The sequence below is a fragment of the Physella acuta genome, unplaced genomic scaffold (genome assembly GCF_028476545.2).
Source record: "Physella acuta isolate Inbredline_101_S28 unplaced genomic scaffold, ASM2847654v3 ptg000748l, whole genome shotgun sequence".
Classification (NCBI taxonomy): Eukaryota; Metazoa; Mollusca; class Gastropoda; family Physidae; genus Physella; species Physella acuta.
Window position 1 is genome coordinate 181,221 of NW_026732266.1, and position 11,837 is coordinate 193,057.

General features: G+C 32.2%; 1 protein-coding gene across 1 annotated transcript; it reads right to left on the reverse strand.

The window, feature by feature from the left end:
- Positions 1 to 1,338: 1,338 nt before the first annotated feature.
- LOC131950269 (anaphase-promoting complex subunit 5) lies at positions 1,339 to 9,982 on the reverse strand. Its single transcript, XM_059312350.1, has 18 exons — positions 9,853 to 9,982; positions 8,424 to 8,579; positions 8,205 to 8,287; positions 7,611 to 7,726; positions 7,375 to 7,442; positions 7,048 to 7,205; positions 6,691 to 6,838; positions 6,009 to 6,205; positions 5,633 to 5,714; positions 5,352 to 5,438; positions 4,898 to 4,965; positions 4,288 to 4,401; positions 3,953 to 4,076; positions 3,472 to 3,668; positions 3,193 to 3,309; positions 2,830 to 2,977; positions 2,201 to 2,363; positions 1,339 to 1,794 (listed from the first exon to the last, which is right to left on the reverse strand). Exons 1-18 carry the CDS (start codon positions 9,916 to 9,918, stop codon positions 1,583 to 1,585), a joined length of 2,304 nt encoding a protein of 767 aa, XP_059168333.1. The 5' UTR covers positions 9,919 to 9,982; the 3' UTR covers positions 1,339 to 1,582.
- Positions 9,983 to 11,837: the final 1,855 nt, after the last annotated feature.

Below are 11,837 nucleotides of genomic sequence, written 5' to 3' on the forward strand. Positions count from 1 at the left end.
TCGCGTAAATGGGGGGGGGGGGGGAGATTTGGAGGGGAATCACGCTCTTCCTAGAACAAATTCATTTTTAAGGATAGTGGCGCCTTCTTCGGAAATTAATTACAATTTAAAATTACCTTACACAAACAACTATTTTTAAACTGTCATGTTATGTAAATCATCGAATGTAGGCCTCTACTACTTGACGTATTTATTGGCGCCTAGCAGAGCGCCAATGCATGAGCGTGGCAATTTATTTTTTTCACGTCAGGCCTCTAGCTCTGTGCATCTGTTATTTACTTTAAACCAGCTGATCGTCAACCACATTTCTTCTTCCATAAATGTAACCTTAACTTGAGCTGTTGGTCTTAATTCAGCGTTTCATTGTATATGAGTGGCTTATTTTCAACTAACTTTGGTTTTTAAGATCAGTTCAGAGACGTATGAGCCAGAAGATCAAATCCTGGGATTCGTTGATTTGGGCGTCCTGCAAAAGGGATCCAATTATCAAAGAATGTCCACTGGGGACACAGTGGGCTACAGCAATCATAGACTAAACGAAGACAGGTGGTTGCACCTGATGCCCTAGCAGTCAGTGGCGTAGCCAGGATCGTCTCAAGGGGGGGGGGGTCCAATTTCTACCCGGGGACAAACTTTCGATTTGCACCCCCCCCCCCCACAAACTTTCGATTTGCACCCCACCCCCTCAAACTTTCGATTTGCACCCCCCTCATATTTTTTTTATATACCGAGGGGTCTATGGGGGGGGGGGGGGGGTTATGACCCCCCCTAACTACGCCACTGCTAGCAGTAGTGTTACAGTGGTTCACGAGTGTACTGCCACCCCCCCCCCCCCATTTATGGAAGTGAAACAGTACAATCGATTTTTTTAGAAAGAAATTACAATTTAGAAAAGAATAGGTACTTGGGAAGGGTGTAATGAAGTGTGAGGTTTTTGTGATGATGCTTGGTTTCCAATGCAAATCGTTTTACTAAAGCTTCAACTAGATTTAATATAAAATAATGTAATTATGTTAGGGCCTACATTGACTATGATGACATCTGAAATGGCTGCCAGTACTTTCTCTGCATAGAGCCACATTGAGCAGATGTGTAGAACACCCAACAAAGAAGGAAGAGTTTTTTGGTATCGGGTGTTCAGATAAATACTGATACCTTGGTTAGCTAACTTATCCATGTCTAAAGGGAGTTCACTCCCCAAAACAAGTCGGTAACACAACAAAATACTAACCAGCATTAACACACATTTAGAAGAGAACAAGATAATTATCAGAATAACAACAGTTTATTTTTTATGAACTTACAATAACAAAGTCAGGTTACAGCAAATACATTATTTACAGTTTCAGTTTAGAAATATTTATTTTATTTTTTAAATATTTGTAACCAATTAAGTCTTAAATAAAATATCTAACTCCTTTATAAATGATTTTTTTCTAACCTGATTCTGATGTAGTTTTTTGTATTTTTTAAATGCTTTTGTTAAACCAAGACATAAAATGTGCTTTATATGTAATATACAAAACATTTTTTATATAATATCCAAATAATATACAGCATAACACAGACATATCTTTACAATTTATACTACATTTATAGCAATTGAGCTCAGTGTAGGGTAAAATTTATCTAACTGCTTAAACTGGTGTGCACAATGGTTTCTATTTTCAGTGTCCCCTATTTCATTGTATAACAAAGACTGGTAGTACAAGGCATCTTTTTCCAACATGTAAGCCTCTGCTGCCTTGAATAAAGATGTGACTGTTGACATCAAGCTCAAAGCTGAAACCAATTCTGTGGAGAGAAAAATGGGATAAAATAAAAATGAACAAATGTACTAAATAATTAACTAGCAATTGAAAGAAATAGAAAAGCTTTTAACTCTGTTAAACAAAATCATAAACTGTAAAAAATAATTATTATATTTATTTACACTTGGTAATCTGACAATTTTTTTTACATAAAATGTTTTTAAAAATAAGCACCCTAATACCAACTTGGTAAATTTTGTAGAATTAAAAGGAAGATTTGTTTAGCAGAAGTACCAAGCTATTTTTTGTTATGTTTCTGAAATAACCCAAACATAAATACTGGCAAATAAAAAAATTTGAAAGAATTATATATATATGGCTCCGTTGATTCAATTAAAATTCCAGTCTGTTTAGGAGTAAAAATGAAAAGTGTGAATGAACAAGGGTACCTGTTTTTCTTTGTGTTGTGCTGAGATTCTTGGCTGCCGCGACTTTACACTTGGTGTAGACAAATAAAGCCCGCGCCTTATCCTGAGCTGTGGCATTAGTCAGGATCCTGGTGAGCTGAACTTCTAATAGCTGCAAGCCTTGTTCTGGTAAATTCATATTCAACTGAAGCAAGATACAATTCAATGGGTTAAATCAAGTAGAAAATATAGTGGTTAAAAAAGATGCAACAATATTGATTAAAAGGGAAAAAGGCAATTTACATACAACAGTATCAGTTTTCATAATGCTTTAAATAAATTAGTGTTGTATACCAATAATTTAAGTCAGTAAACTTTTTAAAATAACATTTTCCCATTTTATGCCCTTCTAAAAAAATGTCAAAAATGTACTAAAACTTTAATTGGAAATTGTCTAGTTCAAACAGGGTTACAAACAAAAAATATTTTGTAATAAATTTGCTTCTTTCATGAACCACAAAGTCTGAGAGGGCACTGTATTCTATTACATATGATTTTTTCTTATTCTGGTAATAAACGTTTATAACTTCACACCTGCAGTTTTCACAAATAAGACATCTGCTAGTAGAAACACTTTGTCTATTTTTAAAAATTGGCAATTGTTTTCTTACCTGTACAAATGCTAAGTAAGCTGTTCCCATACCAACATACAACTCTAGGTAGTGTTTCTTTGCATGGGCAATACAGTCTGTGATATGTATAACAGCAACACTGTGATTGCCAGTGGCTATGTATAGGGATGCTAACTCAAGCAAAACACTATTGGATGAAAAGTATAACCATGATATAGATATAATAACAGGAAATTACAATGAAAAAATTACTGGCATTAAAACAAAATTTTGGTGGCAATTAAAATTTCTTCAATTAAATATTTGAAAAAAAAAACCCTCCTTTATTTTACTTTTAAAAGCTTTAACTATATTGCTACCTATTTTCCTTTAAAATAAATTATTAATGCTCTGTTCACTCACCGACATCTAAAATCAGCATAATAGCCAGATTTTTCTTTATCACATTCTGTTAATAATTTATCCAAGCAAGAAAATGCTTCTGTTACCTGGCCTTGTTCTCTTAATAAAATTGGCTTTCTACAGAAAAGTGAAAAATAGTATGGAACTAATTTACCTACATATTAATTAATATTATAATTCATAAAGACTTTACTCAAATTTAAAAAAAATGCTTTATCAAAAAATATTATTAAAAACTTAACTTCATAACATAAATTAGTCAATAGAATAATTAAAAACCTTATTTTAGCTTCAGGTTCATCAACTGCTTGTAAATCTACTAAAATTTGTTCTGCTGCATTCAATTTTCTATTATTCAGTGAACGATAGAAGGCTATCCTCTGTTGACAAGATTGCCAGATTTCACAGTGAGGTGAGTTGAATGGGAACCTTAATTTGGCTTGGTTTAGAATATCAGCAGCCACTGTGTATTCCCCCTGTTATTTTCAAATAAAAATTAACTTTGTTTAAAATTAATAAGAAGAAATAGAAAATTAAAATAATAATTATATTTAACTAGATCAAGAAAATCAAAATATGAAAAACTCCTACAAGAGTTTTTTTTGTGCATTAGAAATGGCATCAGACTATGCAGTTGACATAAATAAGTGTTTATATATTAACAAAAATAATATTTTATATAAATAGTATAAGCGTAATAAAACATAAAATAGATAACAAAATAAAGTTAACAAATAATTTGTTAGTTCGAGGTACTTACAATATCTGCATGTAGCTGAGCTAAGTTACATAAAGCAATGCAAACTGCTTGCCCATTGTAATAGACACCATTTATGCTTGTGTTTAGATTGAGAACCATTTGATTGTCCAGGGAACACAACTCTCTGAAGAAAACAAAAAAGTTAACAGCAGAGAATTAATTTACCCTTATTGTTAAAAAGTGCTAACACATGAAAAAATAAAAACCCACTTAGATTAAAATTAATTTTTTTTCATGTAAAGAAAATGTAATCTTTGATCCAATTAAATTAAAATACAATTTCTTTAAGTAAACAAATTATAAATTGTGTAAAATAATAAAATTATTTAACAAACCTTTTCCCATAGTAATGCCACATGGCAGCCCTCTGCACACAACCAGATGAAATCATTCCATAGTTTGAATGCATGCAGTTTATCAGATTACTTTGAGTGAAGTAGTCTATTACTCTAGAAAAAAAAAAGGTTGGTAATAATAATTAAGAAAAATAGAAAAATGTATAATTTGCAGTCACCACATAGTGATCAAATATTTAAAATTATAAGCATGGCACAAGATTTTACTAACAAGAACCACTAAGAATTGTTTCATACAATTAATGCTGGTGCTTTTCTATTCAACAAATCGATTAAGAATATAACGTTACACCTACATTAATAAATATACAATCTGTCCATGAGGTACACATAATGAGATGATAGATAATTTAAATAAGAAAACTCTTTAGCAAGCACATAAAAAAATGGGATAAGTGAATTAATTTTCCATCACATCACCTCAAAAGAAAAAATTAAAGAAAAAGAAACAACCAGCAGTTTGACAGTTTTAGACAACTGAGATTTATATTTATAAAATCTTAAACTAAGTTATCAACTTAACTATAGCTGCACTATAAGTTAGCAGTAATTTAAAAAACTGTGAGAAGCATTTCAGGTAAACACCTACCTTGCAGGTAGTTCAGTTCCAGTGCCAAGACCTTTACTTATCCAGTTCAACCCCAACACAGTCAGATTCTGCAAATAAAGATAATATGATGGAAATTCATGAAATTTCATTTATAAAAATGTTGCTTACAATCATAACAGTCACAGGAAATGTTAAGTAAAGTAAGGTAGTTCCCCTTCCAAACCTGACAGTCTATGGGGCAAGTGAATTAGAGTTCACCTGTTTCTGTGACCTCGACAGATGAAGGAATAGTATGGTCAGCACTATGCCCAGCTACCTTTACTTTCCCTAATGTGAGCTAGGTACCCATCAGAGCTGGATACAGAAACTTGTCGAGGTTATGAAAGCATAGATTTAAATAAATCTAAAGTTAAATACTTGTAAAATTTGTTTTCTTTATCACAAACCATTAAAATCTTTTTAAAATGGTAAAAAAAGATAACCTAAAACTTACTGGAAGAGAGAGGTCTATGGTTTTTCTGATTGATCTTTCCAACTGTGTCACACCTGTATGACTTTCACCTAACAGGTTTAACCACACCTGTAAAACAACAAACATGTCGTATTCAAACTTTACACTTAAGCTGTAAACTTGTGCCTTCAATTTCTAGCTCTGTTATGTCCTCTATAACTTATATTTTGAAAAGCTTAACATTTGTCGGTAGAACAAGAATTCAGTAAATGATTTTGTGATATACATCAAGAATTAAAAAAAAATTAAAAAGGAATACCTACCAAAGCATGCTGTAAGCATATCTGGTCATTACTTTCTTGGGCCATTCTTATGGCTTCTTGTAAGGCTGCTCGACATTCTTCTCTATAATCACCATAAAAAATATAAAAATATATAGAATAGCCAAAATATTGTTATATTTCTAACTTAGCAACAAATTTTAAAGAATAATTGGAAGAAACTGGTTTTGGATCCCGTAAAAAGTTAGCTATTAGTTTCAAAAGACTATATTAGTGGACACAAGCTTTTACATTTAAAAAAAAACAACTTAATTTCTACTTTATCAGCAATAACAAAAGGTTACTTTAGGCATAATATTGAGCAAAGAGGTTGAATGCAAATTTAGTGACATTACTCAAATTTAGGGACATTACTCACTTATTGCCAAAGCGGAACTGCAGAGATGCAAGATTTAATGCCGCATATCTCATCGCCACCTCTTCAGCCACACCCTTCTTCTTGCTGACGTTTCCATCGTGCACCGCACAAGCCTTTCTATCAAAGTAATGGTACAGACTGTGGACAGCCGTACAATATTCTTTCACTCGTAAACTGTTGATGTAGCTCAGAAAGTGCTGGAGATAGAATTAATTATTCTCTTAGACTAAGCACGTTATATTATGCTTCATTCATATGTGGTGGTAAGGGAAACACACTGGTACTAGGATTATCTTTGTTTAGAAAAACCTGTCTTTGGCCCCTACTGATGGACACTCATATCACCCAAAAGTCTTGAATAACACAGTAAAACTATGCTTTTTTCTTGAACATCACTATACAAAAACTACTAAAATAAATACCTATCACTATTATTGACTACTCTGACTTCTATCTATGAATATACTGATAACTTCAGCCTCCCTCAGATTATTTATCTATGCAACCTATTCGCTATATTTTTAACGTCCCCCTTAGTATATACTCTACAACAAAACTACAGTCGAACTGGTCCAACATCCAAGCAACATTAGCTGTTTAAACTTTATATCAACGACACTTGGTAAAAAATTATAACTATTTTACGAAGATTAAATTTTTGTTGAAAAACTCAAATACTCACTGCCTCTGCCATGTCAGGATTAGCTGCTAGTATGTTAGAAATTTTTTGCTGCAGCTGTTCAGGTGAGAGTGCTTTCCCTTCATTGTGACTGAGCATTTGAGCCTGGTTTGCGATAAAATATTCTGCTTGCTTCTTTGAAAAGAAACTTCTGCAGAGTATAAAACTTTATTAATAAATTTGAGAAAACAATTTCCGCATCTCAAAGTAGAACATTTTTTCCTTAGAAATAGGTCAAAAATGTAAAATAAAAAAATTAATATTGTACAGTTCGCTGTTTTACAACAAATGATCAGCTTGATAAAAAACAGCAAACTTTTATTTTAAACTGGGTAACTTATGTAACAATGGAAATCTTACTGTCCGTTAATAGAGTCCATAGATGGGCTATCTTCTAGCAATGACATGCTCAAAGCTGTATCAGATATGCCATGAATACTTGACTTCCTAGAAGAGAACCTGTCTATTTCTTCCTTGCATTCTGGAAAGCCAGCTTCATAATATCTTCGCACTTTATTCTATTTTTAAAATATTTTAAAAATATAACCATACATTCTCTCTTATAGAAAGCTAGCAATGTTACATCACATTAGAGAGGTTTTCTTTTCAAACTTAGAATTCTTATGTAAAATTTCTATAGAGTACATAGTATTTGAATTCTATGAATTTTTTAAAGCTGGTACTTACATGCATGTCAACAACTTGACTAAAGGACATTTCATTATAAGCTAGCTCCATCCTTCTGATATAAAGACCTAGCAGAGCATTGCAAAACAAAACAAAAAACAGAATTAATTTCTCTCCTTAATTAGTAAGTTTTCTATATAATTATAGCTTTAATAAATAACACAACAAGATGACTAAACATGTCTAAATAAAATTAATAAATAATGAAAGTGAAAAATTTTCATAATTAAATTTACCCATGATACTCTCTCTGCGAATGACACCTTCTTTTTCACCAGATAACAACAAAGAGGAAACATTGTCAAAAAAATCATTGATAGGCTTGACACCAGAATCAGCAATAGTCCTCAATCTGGATATAGAAATAAAGAAAAGTTATCATTTTGGACCTGACGGTAGCATTCAGCTGTTTCTGTGACTATGATATATGAAGGGATAGTGTGGTAAATTCTATGCCCTGACACCTTTACTTTGCTAACTTAAATCAGGTACCCATCAGAGCATAGTGAACTCAGGGATATCCTACAGATTTGAGTCCGGATTCTAAACTAGAGACTTTCCAATACTTTAAGAGTACTTTACATTGATGAAAATATACAAAAGTACCTTACAACATGCTTTTAAAGAACAATTTTAAAATATTCTTAAAAACATGCTATAAATAGTAAAGTAAAGAAAAAATAAACATAAAACAGTCTTCAATAACTGCTAATATAGCTATGACAATTTAAATGTTTATTTATTTAAATTTAAGTACTCATAGTTTAATAAGCAATGCAAAAATAGAAAAATCATAATAATATGATAATCAACAAGTATAAATTACTTACAACTCATACAAATAATCTAAAATAGCAGGCTTCAATACAGGATCAATATGTTGACGTAATGTTTTCAAATCCATATCTGGACTCTGAATGCAGGAGAGTTGACAAAAAAATGATTAAATGAAAAATCTCTTTACACAAGAAAAATTATTTTAAATGAATATTTATGGTAAACATACTATGAGCTTTTGAAATGTAAATAATAAAAAAAAAACTGGAAACCTGAAGCAGGTTGAGCAAGATCACCATAAAAACTCTTTTCTCTCTATCTGTCAAAACTTCGGAGGAATCAATACTTTCATCTATTTTATCTTGGAGGCCACACAGTAACTGGTACTTATAAACTAATGCCATAATTGACAACTTATGTGGCGTCAACTAAGTAAATGGAAAAAAATTTAAAAATTTAAAAACAGTTTATCAAAGTACAATTAGAATGTAACATCAAAATAAATTTTAAAATTATACCCTTTGCACAAAGGCTTTGTTTACTTAAATGCTTGAGAATCTTTATTTTACTTTAAACTACTTTTAATACATTTTGAATAAAAAGTTCATATTCAATTTGGAAATGAATATCAACATAATAAAAAAAAATGATACTGTTTTCTTTTTTATCCTTAACTTTACTTTAAATTTACTTATTAATCTAATAATACATTTTCAATAGGGCCTTAATATCAAATGTCACTTTAAAATTAAAAACAAGTTAATTAAAAAGTCTAGTGACAATTTTAGCGCAATTTCCTTATGTTATCTAAAAATAGCTCTGTTGTAGCGTAAATCAAGAGCAGGGTTAGTAAAACCATTGGTTAGTTATTAAAACGTTTTTTATTAAAAAAAAATTTCAGTATTTTACATGTTTTATTTACAATAGAGTTACATGACTAAAAATCATTGCGCGCCTAGCTACTGAACGTGATGACGAAGCCATAGAACGTGATGGTGCAGCTATTGAACGTGATGACGCGTGTGGTGTGGTTGGAAAAAATGCCTACTAATTCGGTCCAAATTTTAATTAATTCAAAAAAAATTTTGTGACCGAACGAAAGGATATTTTTGAAAACTTTCTTCGGCAATATTGTTCTAAATTATGGCAGGAATCGATTGGTACATGTTTCAAGTCGCTAAGTGGTCTGGTTGCCGAGATATGGGCCAAAAACTGCTTTTTTTCGAGGTTTTTTGGCTTTTCCGGGAAATCCATGAAAGAAACCCGGAATTTTTATAGCCTATGTTCATCCTCGTAACTTGCTTAACATAATTGCTTTTGAAACTAGTCATCGATATTGCTTCGTTGAGGAGGAGATACGACTTAAAGCTGCGGACACACATCCATCCATCCATCCAGACATTCATACATCCAGAAATGACGGGTTAATAAACGCAATTCTCCAGAATGGAAATTGCGCTAAAAATGGGATTAGTTTTTTAAACAAATTCTAACCAAACTTACACAATCAATCAAAAGAAATTAAGATACATCACTGGTGAAACTATAGGTATATTGCATAACCTATGTGTACGTTTGGTAATGGAAGTGCACCATACGGTAAATACTAATAGGAAACTTCCATCTTCATTAATTTGAATAAACTTTTTTATCATTAATTATAATACTAATAATTAGCCTACCAAATAAAATAATCCATACCCTTTCTGTGCTTTGCTGTCGAGTGCCAGAACAAAAAGTGAACAAGTCGGTTATCTCTGCAGACATTTTTTAACTATCACAAATACAGCATAGGCTTGTAATTTAATTTGAAATTTAACTCAGCAAGCTGAAATAAAATATAGGCCCATTATGATTCATTATCATGAAGAATAGGAGCAGGAAACTGAACATACAAATACAAAACGTGGCCCTAGACAGGAACAGGGCATTCACCCCCACCCAGTAGGACATTACCCCCCCCCGGGTCATAGCTTTAGGTTCAGCTAGGGTTAGAGCTAGGGTTTGATTCTGGGCTAGGTCTAGGGTTAGGGTTAGACCTAGGGTTAAGGTTTTGGCTTAAATATATAGTTGGGTTTGGTTTTGGGTTAATTTTAGAGTGAGGTGAATTCTTAGGTTTTTCATCTTGGTCTTAAGGTTAGGATAAAGGTATAGAGTTGGAGTTAGAATTAGGATTCTATCTTGGTGGATGGGGGGGGTTGGTAATTCCTTAGGGGGTAATTAAAGGGGAGGGGGATATCTGGGTGGGATGAGGGGGTAATGTCCAGTAGCCACCCTAGAGTAGAGGCTAATAATTTTATTAAAAATAAATAGGCTAGGCCTAATACTAAAAATAGCCATTATCACCATTATAAGATTATGATCATTATTAATATTTAGGCTATTTAATATTTGTTTTTTTAGCAACCACAAAATGATGACTGATGCACATGCAGAGAGGCATAGCGACCTGTTTTAGGCGCATGGAGGGGGAGGGGGGGCAATTATCGCATTTTCACAGTCCCATTCATTAATAATAATATTATATCATGTGCCTTTCATTTCAACACTCACTGTCGACTTAGCAGTTTACAGTTTACACTGAGTCACTGCACTGACTGAACTCGTGAACTGAGACAATAATTCGGTAATCTATCGGTTTGGGTACGTAAAATCGCCCACGGCTATTAATGTACGAAAACGTTACCTCATTGTCAAGGCTGTAATAGAAGTATATTGTGAAATTTTTGTGTCAAATATTATAGATAAATGAATAATAAACCTAAATCAATGGCTAAATATATCAATATAGGCCAGAAATTAACTTTAAACAGCAGTGTCTGCAAGCAAGATTTCCTATATAAACAGCAGCCATTTGTAAAATAGAGTGACTTCCGCCTGAATCTTGCGCTTTAAGTCTATAAAAATAAAACTTTAACAAGATGGCTGCTATAGTAAATGAGCATGGTTGCATCTGTTGGAAACATCGCTAGTCTTCATTTATTACTGAAAAGTTTTAATTCAATTGTTTAAAAACAGGTACATAAATGAAACAAGGAAACATTTTTGTATTTTTAAAACATAAATCCTCCTCAAAATGTGAAATAATTATTAAAATGTAAGGAGTCACCTGTTTTTCACATTACTAGTCGCGGGTGATTTTACGTACCCAAAACGATAGATTACCAATAATGGACACGAGCGAGAAAACTCTCAAAGGTATTTGAGAGGTGTATAAATTAGTTTAAAAATCATGCACAGCGTAGTTACAATTAATATGGTTATAAAATCCTGTCTATCTGGTTTTTTTCGGACTTTACTAAAGATTGGATGTATTTGATGTTTATAATATAATATTTTCGGTAACTAAATAAAAATTTAAAAAAAAGCAAAAACAATTTGGTTTTCACGTGTAATGGCGACATAAACAATGGCATCCTGCTATTGGATAGGCCGTCATTGATTTTATTGTACACATTGTAAGCTAAAAATAGAAAACTAGGTCATGGGGTTTTTAATTTGCATTGTTATTTAAAAACTTGATCTGCAAAGTTTTGTAAACAAATAGTTATCGATCACTAAGTTACTGTACAGCCAATCAATATTTGTCTTACGAAAGTGAAACATCCGGTTTTAACTTAGGCTTGATGAAAATAAATAGAAATGTAGCCTTAAACTCAACAAATTATTTTCAAGTTCTCTGGATT

Excerpts from the sequence above, each read along its gene's own strand:
- LOC131950269 (XM_059312350.1), bottom strand. The coding sequence starts at position 9,918 with ATGTCTGCAGAGATAACCGACTTGTTCACTTTTTGTTCTGGCACTCGA. Across the intron at positions 4,402-4,897 it reads GGAACTGAACTACCTGCAAG|AGTAATAGACTACTTCACTC; the intron begins GTAGGTGTTTAC and ends TTTTTTTTCTAG. Across the intron at positions 3,669-3,952 it reads CTCAGCTACATGCAGATATT|GGGGAATACACAGTGGCTGC; the intron begins GTAAGTACCTCG and ends TGAAAATAACAG.